Genomic DNA, 16286 nt, shown 5'->3' with positions numbered 1-16286 from the left:
CTGTTACACTTAAAAACACCATCCAATGATCTTGAGGTTGCCAAGAATGATAATCTTCAGCCACCAGGTGTTTGTGTAAACAAGAACATTTTCTTCCTGAAAGTGAATGATGGAGACACTAGCGTAGACCACCAGTACTAGCGTACAAAGCCAAAGCAGGTTGGGACCAAAATAATGTGAAGAACACTTCTTCCCAGTATCAACCATCTCAGCTTCCTGTGATCAGTGAGGGAGGCCACCACTAGGTGCTGCCAGGTTGACACTGAGCAATGACAGAGCCTTCTTGGGAGCAGTTCCCTGTTTGTGGAATGCTGTTGCATCTGTCTCCCTCATCATGAACTTCCAGGAGGAATTTAAAAACACTCAGGTATTTGATGGCTCAGATATACTATTCTTAGTAACCAAAACAGGAAATGAGACCCTTGATATTCTGGCTGATGCTGTTAGGTCCTGATGATGCCTGAGTGGATATGGGGACAGAGTTGGCATGTGGGTTTGTTGCAAGGTTTGGTCCCTGTGTTTGTGTTTTTGGTGTATAGGTTGTTGCTGCTTTTTGGGGCACATTTTAGGCTATTTCTGCACTGCAGCAGAGTTGCAGCACACATGAAGAAGTCCTTGCTGTACGGGTGGGAATTTAAATGTGTTATTTCAAGTTTGTGTGTATCCTGAGAAAGTTGCTGCAAACTTAGTGAGTAATGTGTGGCGTCAAAAGGAACAGCTGGAAAATCCACTAACTAAAAAAAGTCCTTGACCTGCTCTGATACACCAGCATATGGTATATAAAATTGCCTCTAGGCACTTGCAAGTATAGGTAGGCATGCACAATTGACTGCTTAAGTATTAAATATCTGTCTTGACTATGCATTTCTAGGCTTCTGGCAGTTCATTTTTGAACCGCAACATGTTCCAGTAGTATTGCCCCCTTCTTTGGGGTTTTTTCTTTTCCTCTGGAGCAAGAAAAATACAGTCTTTTAAGTGCACTCAGCTGAATGAAGTACTAGAAACAAGTAGGTGTAGAGCAATCTTAGTTTTAGAGGACTCAGTAGATTTCCGCAATATTGAAACTCAGGAAAAGCTACTTATGGCAGATAGCTGCCTGGTAAAATTGCTTGAAGAATCCCTAAAGCCGTGTGTGATGGAAAATATAACCAATGGCTGCAACAGCTTGGGTTTTCTTCCCCATAGCTTTCAAGATAATCTGAAAAATTCTACACTGTTTCAGACTGTGTCTAGGAGATTGGTGGGATGCTGAAGTGTGATATATGACATAGCATGAATTAGTACCCTCAAAATGCAGCAGCTGTGAGCATATTAGGCCTGTGTATGTTAAGGAGGGCCCACTGCATGCTGTAAGGACCCCCATTTTTGGCCGTTCGGTTACATAGGGACGTGGGAGGATGCCCCTTACCAAATCAGACCACGTATGCTCAGCATTGCCCACAATAACTGCCAGTGACTCTCCTAATATCATATCGAGAGTAAAATAAATAACAATAGTGCCGGGATGGTGTAGTGGTCAAAATGTATTAGTGTGCGCCATCTGGTGTAAATAAGCCAGTTAATAAGTCGAGCAATGCCCTCTGGAAAACCTCTAAGCGATTGAGACTAGGTTTAGTTGATACCACATTCAACACTCTTCTAAAACTGTTCTATAACATTCAAACTTGCAGTATGAAATCATTATCCATCACAGCATTGGGTTTTTATTTGGTGAATTATCTGCACTTCTCTGAAAACGTATAATAAATTAATTCGGATGACCAATGGCATTCCGTTGAATTACAGTCTGTGCTATCAAATTCTTGTTGCTTTGTGCACATGTTTGAATCACAATTTGCTGTGCCTTAATTTTTAACTTCATCGTTATCAGCTGGATTCATTCATTTTGTATGGGGACTGCAGATTTTAATTTCACACTAAGGTCATTTGATTCCCCAGCTGCAGTTGCGATTTCATCATCGTCTTCTCTTTTTTGCTTGCTTGCTTTTGAAATTGCACATACTGTGAGCTTCTTCATGCTTTAACTTGGTGCTCTTGTACTATGTTTGATTTCTGAATCGCATGAACTACATTTTTTTTTATCCTTTGTGAAACTTTTAAGAGCTTTCAAATCATTGTGAATAGTGTTACCAGGTGTCCTGAGCTGGCTTGGAAGTCTCCAGGTTTGTCTGGTCCCCTGCATGTGGCAAGGGAAAGCCTTGAATCTCCAGGTGGCCAAGAGTGCCTTAGAAATATTATTATTATTATTATTATTATTATTATTATTATTATTATTATTATTATTACTGTGCGCGCAGCTTGCAAGCATAGATGGTGGGCTCATCTACAATTCTGCTTATCACACTGCTTTGGGAAAACCCACTCTTTATCACTGAATTGGAGCAAATGTTAATTGGGTTTTCTGCATGGATTCAGGGGTACAGAGTGGGTTTTCCTGGGGAAAGCAGCGGGGCAAATGGAAAATTGCTCAGATCAGACCCATGTCTAGCAAGCGCATGCAATGCATGTAATGTCTTTCATTCTACACTTGTGTGATGTGTGCTGATATTGTATTGTGATGGCCATTGGCTATAAACAATTAAAATCTATTGATTGATAGTACGCACAGGAGAAGCAGACAGCCTGTCGGGCCCATGCTTTCCAGGCACGGGACAAGTGAAGTGTGGACGAACCCTTTTCAGAGGGTATTTCCATGTCCTTTTCCTTCTCCCCTTTCCCAATTAACCTCCATCGCCAGGACTTGGTGGTGGGAGGGAGCAGAGGAGAAGAAAAATAATTGGGCTGGGCTCAAGAGGGTTATGAGTGTGCATATACCTCTAACCATGACACTACACTGGAATTTAATGTGAATTTTTTTAAAAAAATAGCGTTGACTACGGCTCAGTACTGGGCTGGGCCCCTGCTGTCTAGGGAGGGAAAGCTTGACCTTTTCCCTTTGCCACTGCCCTGACAAAAACTGCCCTCCTTTCACATGGGTGCCAATAAGAACTTACCAACCAGAAATAATCAGTGTTGTGGGGTGGTGGCAGGATGAAAGAATTTCCACTGGAATCATAGTAAGGAGGAAAGTGCTCATTTCCCCCTTCCTGCCTACTGTGGTTCTGATCCTGCTTCAATAACTATATTTGTTTGAAAAATGTGCATGTTAAATGCAGTAACATTTAGTGACACATGTTGATTAGCTCTTATGACATTTCCTAAACAAAGAAAAGCTGAGGCAGAGGTACCGTATTTTTCGCCCTATAGAACACACTTTTTCCCCTCCAAAAATGAAGGGGAAATGTGTGTGCGTCCTATGGGGCGAATACAGGCTTTTGCTGAAGCCTGGTGAGCGAAGGTTGCGCAAGCTCCCAGAGCGATGCCGAAGCTGCGCTCAGCTTCGGCATCGCTCTGGCTCCTGTTCTGGGGGCTGGGGAAGCTCGGGCTTCCCCCGCCCCAGCCCCGCGCCTGGGTGGGGGGGGGGCGAAATAAACATTTTTTTCCCTTTATTTCCCCCCCCCAAAAAAATCTAGGTGTGTCCTATGGGCCGGTGCGTCCTATAGGGCGGAAAATACGGTAGATATCTTCGGGCAGCATATTATTCCAAAGAGCTAGAATTGGGCCCTGCTTCACACCGCAGCAGATTTAACTACTTTGATGAAAGGAAGTCAAAGCAGGTCCTCCTTTGAAGTTCTTAAAACCTCATGCTGGAACATGCAGTCCCTGGACTACGCTGTGCTCAGGCTGCATAGAGGTTCAAAGGATTAAACCAATATTTCAAATAGTACCCAAATATAACTGCAAATTCCTTGCAGCTCACCTAGACTGGAATACACCTGTTCCTATCTCCCTATTCTTCTTAAGGGGTGAGTTGCTGTGCTTTGCACTAGCTGTAGCTTCTGTCTTCGCCATCCAAGACAGGAGAACACAATGCAGTAATCAATCCTCTTGGTTACAAAAGAATTGCTGTGCATAAGGGAAGTCACAATCTACAACCTTCCCCAAGCTGATAACCTCCATATATCTTAGCCTGCAGGTCTCGTCAGCCCCTGCCAGCATGGCAGTACTGCCAGAGAATATGGGAGTTCTGCTTTAGCAACGTCTTTAAGGATGAAAGCTCAACACCCAGGCAGTTTGCTGCTAATTTTATTGACAGTTAATTTTGTTATTTGGAGCTTGGTGATTTTTTACATGACTCTTCAATTGGTGGTCTTAATGGGATAGTGAAGAGGGGTGGTTTTTTAAATTTTGATTTTAGTGTATGATCACTTTCAGTGTATGGCTGTATTTTATAGTGTTGCATTTCCCTCCCTTGTCTGGTGTATTTTATAGTGTTGCATTTCCCTCCCTTGTCTGGTGGATGAAAAGTGAATTAGGACTTTAGAGAATAATAATAATAATAATAATAATAATAATAATAATAAAGCGATAAAACATCAAACATTAAAAACTTCCCTAAACAGGGCTGCCTTCAGATGTCTTCTAAAAGTCAGATAGTTGTTTATTTCCTTGACATCTGATGGGAGGGCGTTCCACAGGGCAGGCGCCACTACCAAGAAGGGCCTCTGCCTGGTTGCCTGTAATCTCACTTCTCGCAGTGAGGGAACCTCCAGAAGGCCCTTGGAGCTGGACCTCAGTGTCACAGCTGAACGATGGGGGTGGAGACACTCCTTCAGGTCACCAACGTTTTTAGGCCTGTGGACACATTTAGATTTTTGAGTAAGTACCATGGGCACTACCTACTCTGGTCACTTATCTTCCCTCTCCCTAGATCGGTCCGCCTTGCAAGACACAAAAAGAGAATGTGCATGCGCGTGTGCGTGCATGTACACACACACACACACACACACACACACACAGCTTTTCCAAGCAATCTGAGTAAAAGTCAGATCCAGGAGTATTAATCTGATCCTCTGAAAGCACATAGGCCTAGAGCTGAAAGAGTAAGTCCTCCTTCCAACTTCCTCCTTTAGCTCTATGTACTTCTTAAGAGAGAAAATAATCAGGCTCACCATCTCATGACCAATGGGACAGTGAGGGTATGTTTGTCTCAGAGGCCTTGCTTTGCTCTAAGGCAGGCATGTCCAAGGTCCGCCGGTTGGTTTAATCCTGCCCCTGTGGTAGTTTATTTCCTGGGGTAAAATCCCCCAAAAGGATTCACGCATGTTCACTTCATCAAATCTGTCCCTCTTTGAAAAATGTTTGGGCACCCCTGCTCTAAGGGAAGAGCTGGAGGGCATCCTTCGCTGCATTGTTGTTCACCTGGGCACCATGTTGATGACCTCTTCTATATGATAATGATGATGCCACCATCAGGTTGGAGAAAGCTAATCTACAAATTAGGTGAAGCAGGTAAAAAAGTTCTTCCCTACCACTTCTGGTAGGAAACTGGTGGCAATTTGATAGGAACCAAAGTTCAAGACTAGATACCTGACAGCGTGCAATGGGAAATGCTTTCATGAGGAATCAGAAAGCTATCTGTGGGAAAGGATAGAGGAAGAGATAACGCTTTCTGGGTAAGAAAATGTGCGCATGATGTTATAAGGGCCAAAAGTTTACTGTCTTAATAGGAAGCATCTGGCAGCTGTACTTTCTCTAGAAGGTCAGTATAATGTTTAGCACATATTTTGTTTGAAAAAATGAGTGCAGATTTCAACAAAATAAATCCGGCAGGATTTTCCAAATTTGAAGAGCAAAACCTAGCTTTTAATTTGTCTTTCTTGAGATCTATTCTTCCACCTCCACCCCCCACCCCTGATGTGTGGGTTATTGCTAACAGCAGCTAAATGTAAAAATCTGGGCACAGACTCAAGAGACAGAAATCCAGAAGTAATTCTTGTAATTTTAGCAATCAGAGCAAAATAGGATTATAGGTTTTATTCAGTGTTTTCAGATCCTTGGTGACTGCCATGTATGATTACTGGTAGGTAAGCATGCAGTAATTCTCATGCAAATCTAGGCTGTCTGGAATCCACAGCAATTTTGATGTGGCATTAAGGATCACAAAGCAAATTTAGCCACCTGCTGTGTCTGGCACAACAGGTGCCCAAAATTTAGTGGATGTTCTGGACATCTCTGAAATGTAAGGGGCGGGGGGAATGGTCTGTCTGTATGTTGTTGGAAAGAGGTGTTTTATAAGATATGTCTATGAATTGTAGATGCCCACATCCCATAGATGCCCACATTTAATAGATGCCCATGGGAAGGCCATAAGCACCAAAGCAGTCTCCCTATTAGCAGATCCCTAACAACTGGTAATCAGAGACATAGTACATCTGATTCTGGAGGTAAGATAGCCATCATGACTAGGAGTCCCTTGATAGCCTCATCCTTCGTTAATTTGTCAAGTCACCCTTTAAAGCTGTGGGTGGCCAACACTACATATTCCAAGTCTCATTTGGGATCATTCCTTCTATGCTTGGTAGCCTCATCCACATTGTCAAGGACTTGCTTCTCCAGAGAGGAGAATTCCAGCAGAACAAGGATGAGGATGGGATGGAAAACCTCTGTCTGAGGACCCAAGCCTATGTTTGCTTTTCCTGTTTGCGGTTGTTGTCGTCAAGACAATGGCGCCACAATAGCTTGAAATTTGGATCTGAAAGCACATGCACAAAGGCTATCTTGGTCATTTACAGTGCATATATGTATAATGCTTGCTTGTTTATGTTGCACGGAAACTTAATTTTATGCTGCACAAAAAAGGAAGCTCCCTGTTTCTTCCTCTTTCACAACAACCTCTGAGGCCCATCTCATGTTCTTTGCAGGGGGCCTTGAAAACATAAGCTAGTTTTTTTTCAGCAGCCATAGGTGACTTGCAGAGAGGAAGAGGACGAACTGGAAACTTTTCTTCTATGAATTTGCTTAAGTTAATTTATCTTAGGATCCAGACCATAAGTTGTAAAGTATAGTCCACTGTATGATGTGCTAGAAACAAGTAGATACAGAATCATTTAAGTTTTAGTAGATAATGTAGATTTTAGGAATATTCAACATGTATACAGCTGCTTTTTGCAGATAGCTGCCTAGAAAAATTTCTTGAAGAATCTCACACCAGACATTTTGTGTGTGTGTGTGTGTGTGTGTGTGTGAGAGAGAGAGAGAGAGAGAGAGAGAGAGAGATAGAAAACATAAACTATGAACAAAACAGTGATATACAATGAACGGACTCTGTCTCTTTCCCCCCTGCCCAACTTTTAGGTGAGTTATGGCACACATTAAAAAGTAATCTGAAGAATTCTGTGCTGTTTCAGTCTCTGTCCAGGAAATTGGTTGGGCTTCAAGGAATGATATATGTATCATAAAGTCTTATCCTCAAACTACAGCAGCACTGGTTTGTTGCTATTGGGCTGCGGGCATATATTGTATGTCAGAGGGCCCATGGCTCAGCGTAAAAGCCTAGATTCAATCCCTGTGATATTTTCCAAGTAGTGCATCCCAAGAGAAGGTCTCTGCCTGATTCCTTGGAAAGCTGATGTGAATTAAGAATAGTGGAGTGGTGTCATCTAGATACTGTTGGTCTACTCTACATCTTCAATTAGCTTCAGCTAGCATGGCCAACGGTTAGGGATGATGGGAGCTGTTAATCTAGCAACATCAAGAGGGTACCATGTTGGTTGCCCCTGGATTAGATGTACCAGTGGTAAGGCTCAGCAGAAGCCGCTGAGGATGCACACGTGTCTAAACACTACCCTGGAGATCCTCAGGTTGCCAGGTACGTTTGGGTTTGGTAGAAGGACACATATACAGGTCTGAGGTCCCAACTCTGTGGCAGCATAAATTCAGAGACCAGTATCAATGGTTAAAGCATCGGGGGATAGCAAGTGGATGTCGGAGGATGGAGAACAAGCAGACAGTGGGGATGGTGAACCCTTCACCCTGCCATTTGTTGTTGGGATACAGCTCACATCATCCCTGACCATTGTTCATGCTGACGGGTTTCTTGGGAATTGGACCTTCCAACAACATCTGAAGGTCCGCAGCTTCTGCATCCCTGATCTAGGTGCATGTGCTTGCAGATCCAAATATATATATTTTTGTCCCATTCTCAAATGATACAACTGTTTGTACATCAAGGCAAGGCATCACGAGAAAAAGAATTCGTGCCACAACCGCCAATATATTTATATCCTACCCCTCCATGTACACTGCTTTATTTGAATGTCTTTAAATGGCTATGGTTTGCCTTTTTGTTCGATTTTCCTCTCGTCTCATTTGGTTAAAAAGAAGAAAGCATGCTTTTTTTAAAAAAAATGTAGGCTATGAGATAGAAGGCAGTAATTTTTCTTGTGTGAAAAGTAGTCAGATGTAACCATTTAATTAATCTTTAGCTCAATACAGCCACCTCTCTCACATTTGAAAATGGTGTTTAATAATTGCATTATTTTAGTCATAATTTTGTGAAAAGATAAAGCAGATTACCATTTGGAAGCCAGGAAGTGACCTGTGAGATAAGGAAATGTAAGGACTTTCTACTTAAAAATCACTACATGTTTCAACTGAATAAAAAAGCGCAAAAACTGTACTTAGCAATAAAAAGGCATAAAAAGATGAAGCTGCTTAATGATTAAATCAGGTGACGAGCAACTTTATTCTCATTAAAATTACTTGAAGTTTATGTAATTAATTCAAATTATGAGAAACAAATTAGTGTCACATTATTATAATTTGACTTATACACTACTTAGATGCCAATACCCACACGCACATAATTAAAATACATTTTCTATAGTTAAAATGATGCATGCCATTTTTATATAGCTTTCCTCTTAAAACTAAATTAATCAAACCTCAGAGGCCTGAAGGCTATAAATTTTTATTCTTTGTCATGAAAGGCAAATATCCTAGGATCACTTTATGGTCTAAAAATACATAAAGGTCTCTCAGAGTGGAATATAATCAATGAAACAAAAGGCAGCAGGATTCAATATGATCATCTTTCCAGACTTTATCTGTTTGGTCCAGTCACTCCTCATAAGCCCTGTACAAATTTTAAAAACATATCTCTCTTGCAACATGGTGACGAGGCCTTTGTACAACACCAGACCCTCCAAGTGTCCCTATTTTCCAGGGACATCCCTGATTTAGAGAAGCCGTCCCGGTTTCTGATTTGATCCTGGAATGTCCCACTTTTCCTTAGGATGTCCCTATTTTCATTGGAGAAATATTGGAGGGTATGGAGTTATCTGACCCCCGAGCCATCTGAAGGCAGCCCTGTACAGAGGTTTTTTTTAATGTTTAATGTTTTATTATGTTTTTTATATATGTTGGAAGCTGCCCAGAGTGGCTGGGGCAACCGAAAAAGATGTGTGGGGTATAAACAGTAACATTATCATTATGGAATGAGACATCCCTATTTTCACTGGAGAAATGTTGGAGGGTATGCAACACACCCTTTAACTCCCCTTGCTTTCCCCCCATTTCAGATTCCTCCATCTTCTGCAGCATGTGAAAGAAACTAGTCTATGTTTGGGAAGACACCAAATCAAGAAATAATCTGACATGTGGAAGGGTAGATCAGAGCTGGGGAAACTTTGGCGCTCCAGATGTTGCTGAACTATGACTTTGCGTCAGCTCCAGCAAGAATGGTCAATGACCAAGGATGACAGGAGCTGTAGTTCAGTAGCCTTTGGAGGACCAGAGGTTCCCCACAGCTGGGGTGGAGAAACATATTTCAATCCAGGCAAATCTTTCAGAGGTCTTGGATAAATGTGGTGCAGCAGAAGAAACAGAAACTGATGATGATAGCTTGGAAAACTAAAGTGATTAAATTTCATGTACTATTCCTTGAGTCTAGGTCTCCCCCACAATTTTTCTCAGCTCTTTTAATGGAAATGAGTGCTTTATGTCTGCTTGACATTGTAGAGACCTACAAATTTCAAGAATGTATAATAATTTGTGTACTATAATGCTGATGGCTAATTCCATTTTTATAGGTTTTTTTTTGCCTTTTCTGCATAAACTGGCAAAACCAAAGAGACAGTTTGGCAGTTCTAGAATCCTTCTGTTGAGGAACACTGGTAAACCTAGTACATGCCTTGGTGACATCTAAATGAAATCCCTGAGTTACTGCGTTCCAAATTACTGCCACAATCCAGCACAAGTTTGCTAAGGTTAAGCCCCTTGAAATCAATGGTACTTTAGATGAGTCTGATTCCCAGGACATTGTTTTCAATGGCTACATTTTGCTCACTTGTAGTTTTTTAGAGAGATTTGATGGACTGTAGATGTATGAATGACTCTTGCATCTGTAAAACTCTGTGAAGAAGTCATGTATCCTCCTCCTCTTTAGATTTAATGTGAAATGTGCATTGCCTTCTTATTCAGCATTTTTAGAAAATATAAGTGATACCTCATCAAGTCAAACCCAGAGTAAACCAGTTGAAACTAATGGATTTTATCTACTACACTGATTTCAATGAGTTTACTCTGGCTAACAATGGATATTGATTAATAATACCTTGGGTCTGAAAGTTACTATGTGTATTTGTGGCTGATTGATTAATTTAGAATTTCAGCAAGAAAGTGATGTTTCTTCAATTATCTTTTCTTGTTGTTTCAGGTTGGGTTTTCCCATGATGATTATGAGCTGCATCATTGGAATGTGCTATCTCCTTGTTGCTCACGTTGTATTGGGTTGGACCTAAGAATGTATATATTGATTATATATACTGAAGACCAAAAGACATTTTTCATTCTTTTCCAACCTCTATTGCATTTTTACAAGGCTGTATGAAAACAAAAAGCTTTTATTTGGGGGGCGGGGGGAGTGGAATCATTCATGCTGCTACTCCTGTCCAGCTTTCTGTTATGAACATGGAAATTCATCTGATGCCTATATGGAATTTATCCACTTGGAAATGATGCCCACATTCATTTCAGTTGAGAGAACCAATTTCTGTGCACATTATTTTGTGTGTGTGTGTGTGTGTTTGTGTGTGTGTGTGTGTGTGTGTGAATTGCCTACCTCTGCTGAAATATTGACAGGGACCATTGTGAATGCAAGAGAGATATGTGCTGATATCTAATGCACAGGAAGCTCTGGGCCACAGCTGTATTTAATAACTGGCAGCTAAACAGCTGAGACACAAAATCAAAACCATCTCATAATGCACATTTTGATGGGCTGTACCATTTTAGATTAAAGGTGGAAGAATTGTGTGAATGCCATACAGAATAGAAGCTAGTGTGTCAACAGAAAAAGCGAAGAGTTAGATCCTTACTGATTAGTTTTATATATGAAGAAGCATTCAAATGTGAATCCCCCCTGCAGTCTAAAATTGTATAGCAGAGGGAAAAAATGCACCATGTGACCCTTTAGATAATGTGCGTCATTGTGGGCTTATGTTCTTTGACCAGCTTATAGAGCAGAATATTGTGATTTAAGTTGCACAAATGGTCTTATGGTGGAACCAAATTTCTTTAGGTTCATTTTTCAGCTCGAAAGTAGTGATTTTGCTGAGTCCTCCCAGATCTTTAATCCTATTATTATTATTATTATTATTATTATTATTATTATTATTATTATGAGAAGCTTGCCTGATACTCCTCAGAGGTCCTTTGCTTTGCTTCCACTTCAGTGGACTTTTTAAGGAAACAACTCCTGGTGGGATTCAACAGAGTTGTTTCATGTGCAGAACAATGTCAGCTCATGCAATGAGATCCCAGCCCCTCCTTCCTCCCATGCCTTCTAAATCTGTTCTGGAGAGTTAGGGGAACCCCCCAGAACAGTTTTAAGGGGTGAACAGGAGGAGTAGAAGGGGGAAAGTGCCATTGCATGAGTGGATCTTGTTCTCCATGCACATAAACCACTTGAGTTCCCCCCAGTTTCATTCTTACTTGAGACCACACAATGGGCACAATGACATCAGAATACCAGGTAGTTAATCAGATTTGACTATTTGTTGTAACCAATAATAGTATTAAATAAAGACAATTAAATAAAGACAATTATTGCCCAAGAAGGGAGAACCCCAAACCAGTAGGTTCAAATGAAGAGAGGATATTGTTAAGAAACATTTTTTTAAAAAACAAAAACAAAAACAAAAACCAGAGTCTCTGTTAGTATGAGTTGTCTGGCTACTGGAACAGACTTCCTCAGAAAATGGTACACTTGGCTCCATTGTAAGTTTTTAAGCAGTGGTTTTAACAATGAGATTTGAACATATGTCTTTGTCAGGGAACTGCCATCAGGGCCGGAGGGAGAGAGCGGGCTCCAGAGGGACTCCAGAGAGTGCCCCGGGATGGGGAGAGGCAGCCCATCTTCTGGGGAAGAGAATCAGCGTAGCACCAGTGGAGAAGGGGGGCAGATGGGGGAAGCGGCGAGGCAGTTCCATGACTCCTTGCTGGGAACCAGCGGGGAGAGTAGGGGTCCTCCACTGCCCACATCCTCCTTGCGCAGAAGGCTTCCGCGCAGGGAGAGTAGGCAGAGACTAGGCGTCAAAGAGCTTCTTTGCTGGAAGAACTTCAAGAAACGCCCACTGACGGATTCTGCCAGCGATTGAGACAGCCACGGGCGAGTGGCTGTCCGGACAGAAAAGGTTCACTCAGGCAACCCAGCCAGGTGTGGCGCCGGTTTACGCACGAGCAACCCCTAGAACCATTACAGTCCTGCATCAGCAGATGGTTGGACCTTTACTGTCCTGTCCAACTCTGTGAGTCTTTGAAAATGAACACTTTTACAGCCCCTTAGCAATGATTCACCAGAAACTGCAGAAAGAGGGAGACTTCTTTCAATTCCGATAATGATCCTTGTGAAAGTGGTGTCCCTTTTTAGCTCAGCCCTAATTAATATCCAAATAAATGCTTTTTGAGATGTGAGTATTCACAAGGGACTATATTTTTATCCTAAAATTATGTTTGCTTTGGTCTGCATGTACTCACAGATGAAAACCTCACTTGCTATGTTCAGTAGTTTTTCTTTCGGTTTTCAATTTGCCTGTCGATATATTCTCTAATTGTATGAAAGCACCTGATATTCAGCCAGTGTTTGCTTTAGTAGATAAGTAAATAGGCAAACTGCATAATGAATGGTACATCATTGTCTGTGTTTTAAAATAAACACATCCAGAGTGGAAACAATAATCCGGCTCATGGTTATCTGCAACTAAGTATTTTCATGGGAAATATTATCATTCGACACTTAAATGGGTTTATATAAATTAAATGAGGATAAATTAGTCTGTTAGGTAAATTTCAGAACTGTTTACCTATGTGGGGGATACAGTGATTTCAGTATTTTTGGTAGTAGTCAAGGCTATGTACATACTTGCTTTTGGTGTTGCTAATCAGTGCCGTTGAAGGCACTGAAGCAGTAGGGCAGAATCATTTCCCACTATCTAAGTGCAATCTTATGGGTAATGTGATTGCAAATATAGAACCAGGGCAGCTATAGAGAGAATGAGTGCATCTGGAATAAAAGAACATCTTCTTGTAAATACTTCCCAATATTTGGAAAAGCTTGTCATCTCCTTTTCTAACTGCCACAATTCAAAGAAGGAGTAAGCTGCCAATCCTGAGATAAGCTGCTGTTCTTTTTTGTAATACTACAATAAAACAGTATCCAGCATGTGTAGGTTTGCCCTGCATACACCTAGTCCTCCTTTGGACTGTGCCCAGAGCCTTTTAACAGCTGTATGATAGGGAGAAATCGAGGGGACGCAGGTGGTGCTGTGGTCCAAACCGCTGAGCCTCTTGGACTTGCCAAGTGGAAGGTCAGCACTTCAAATCTGCATGACGAGGTGAGCTCCCATTGCTCTGTCCCAGCTCCTGCCAACCTAGCAGTTTGAAAGCATGCCAGTGCAAGTAGATAAATAGGTACCGCTGTGGTGGGAAGCTAAATGGCGTTTCTGTGCGCTACTCTGGTTTCTGTCACAGTGTTCCGTTGCACCAGAAGCAGTTTAGTCATGCTGGCCACACGACCCAGAAAGCTGTCTGTGGACAAATGCCGGCTCCCTTGACCTGAAAGCGAGATGAGTGCTGCAACCCCAGTCACCTTTGACAGGACTTAACCGTCCAGAGGCCATTTACCTTTTTCACCTTTACCAAGGGAGAAATCCAAAGTATGCAGCGTTTCCTATTACTGTGGCACCCTGAGATGAAAAACTCTGTGTATGAAGAGTAAAGAACTAGCAAACGTAATTTCTTTTAATAAGGATTCTACTGCAATCTGTTGGTTATTAAATAATTTTAAAAAAGAGATACTACCTCAACAGTGAAATTATGAATTGTCTATGCTTTGGTATCTTTTACTATCATGCCGTGACAAACACACACACAATGGCTGCTTGAAGAAATCAAGTAGATTACTGTCTGTTAAGGCCCTTGATTATGGGAGGGGTAGCCAGCGTGGTCCTCACCAGATGTTTTGTTTTACAGCCACCATCAGCTCCAGCCGCCAGTTCTCAGGGGTGATGGAAGTTGTAGTCTGAAATATCAGTGAGACACCATGCTGGCTTGGGTCTCCATTCAGTTTTTGAACTTGTTCCTTGCATTTATTTCTCTGATTGGTTGAGACAGCAAGTTACCACCTCTTCCCTTCCATTAAAAATAGCTTGCTGGAACTGACAACCTCCAAAATATTTTATTTTTAATTGTGGGAGGTTTTACTTGTTCCATGTAATCAGAGGGCCAAAACCTACTGGTTTGCAGCATCACTTGAATGGAGTTCAGCTTGGGATGCTGGTGGATAGAGAGATGAGAAGCATTTTCACTGAATTTTATTTCCATATGCCACTCCTGCCCCCCAGCACCACCTCCCATTGTTCTGGAGTGTCCCTCAACCTTCAGAAGCAGATTTATTTCAGTGAGGTAATAGAGGGCCGCAAGGGGCAGGGGAATAAATGAAACTAGCCTACTCCCCAGTTCTGCCAGTGGGGTTCCTTTACTGTAGAAGCCTTTTGCAGATGAAAGGAACTCTTTTGGTTGTGGAAAGCAAATCCAACCCATTGATACTTACTAGTCATAAGATCACTATTAGTTCATTTCTTTTTTTTTAAAAAAAAACCCCACATTGATCTCTGGATGAAACACAGACAGTTATATAAAACAAATGCTGAATATTTTCTTTTTTTACTGAGCGCTTAATAGTCTGGTAAACGCTAGTCTGACAAGTTCAAGAGGCATGCTGAATACATGCATTAGTTTCTCATTGTAACCTATGTAAGTAGTCTACCAACATACTTTTCACGAAAATGGAAGCTATTTCCCTTTGACATCCCTTGTAGTTATCCTAGAAATGTCCTCCCTCATCACTATAGATGAAATAGTCTGGCATGACAATATGCATATCCCAAAATGTGTGTGACTTTTTATTTCTGTCTTACCACCACACCAAATATATTGGGGATTGTTGGGTTTTGTTTTGTTTTTGCTCAAAGGATGAGAAAGAAACAAGTCAACTGGAAAATTAATTTCTCATTCAAATGTGTGTCATTCAATAAACATAATTTTTGAAAGCAGGCATGATGATCATTCCAAGCATGGCTTCTGTATTGCCTTATTATATTCCACAATGTTAAAACTCAATTTGTGTCATCCTACTTCAGTTAAACTCAGGGAAAATGCACTTCACTTGACAGTTACTCAGATTTCCCCCTGGAACTCATCGGGGCAAAGCAGCTGTCAAATAAGACACCCAAAGAACTTCATTATGGTGGGAAGACACATACTAATATGCCTGGCTGATTGGCATGTGATGGATTCCAGCATTTTTAACAGTTAACAAATTTTCCTACTTGCCATGGGAGTGGAATTAACAATTAGTGTGTGTGTGTGTGTGTGTGTGTCTGTGTATACCGTATTTTTCGCTCTATAAGACGCACCAGACCACAAGACGCACCTAGTTTTTGGAGGAGGAAAACAAGAAAAAAAATATTCTGAACCTCAGAAGCCAGAACAGCAAGAGGGATCGCTGCGCAGTGAAAGCAGCAATCCCTCTTGCTGTTCTGGCTTCTGGGATAGCTGCGCAGCCTGCATTCGCTCCATAAGACACACACACATTTCTCCTTACTTTTTAGGAGGGAAAAAGTGAGTCTTATAGAGCAAAAAATACAGTATATAGCTGCTTTATAAATCATATGGATCTTTCTAAATGGTTACTGGCAATTTGTATGGTCTATCGATATCTGTGTATGTAATATATCTGAAACTATCATTTTAACAGCATTAACTCTGCCAACATTCACTTGATGAAAATAGCAAAGTTTGAAGTAGCTTATTGATTTACAAGTACTCCTTTGTTTTATGTAGCTCATGCAAAAAATCCATAAAGCACAATATGCACATGGGTACAAATTTATGCATGCATTTTG

General features: G+C 41.4%; 1 protein-coding gene across 2 annotated transcripts in view; it reads left to right on the top strand.

Annotated features, from left to right (window-relative positions):
• The window catches only part of OCA2 (OCA2 melanosomal transmembrane protein), a 167703-nt gene extending 152269 nt beyond the window's left edge, over positions 1-15434 (top strand). For both annotated transcript variants that reach the window (XM_083610613.1, XM_083610612.1), the window contains exons 24-25: positions 10538-12143; positions 12584-15434. In XM_083610613.1, coding sequence (XP_083466739.1) covers positions 10538-10622 — 85 coding nt within the window. In that variant the 3' untranslated portion in view covers positions 10623-12143; positions 12584-15434. The remainder of the gene's footprint in view (positions 1-10537; positions 12144-12583) is intronic.
• The last annotated feature ends 852 nt before the right edge of the window (positions 15435-16286 follow it).

The sequence above is a fragment of the Podarcis filfolensis genome (assembly GCF_964270895.1).
Source record: "Podarcis filfolensis genome assembly, chromosome: 4".
Taxonomy (NCBI): domain Eukaryota; kingdom Metazoa; phylum Chordata; class Lepidosauria; order Squamata; family Lacertidae; genus Podarcis; species Podarcis filfolensis.
This window is presented reverse-complemented; position numbering and strand designations above follow the sequence as displayed.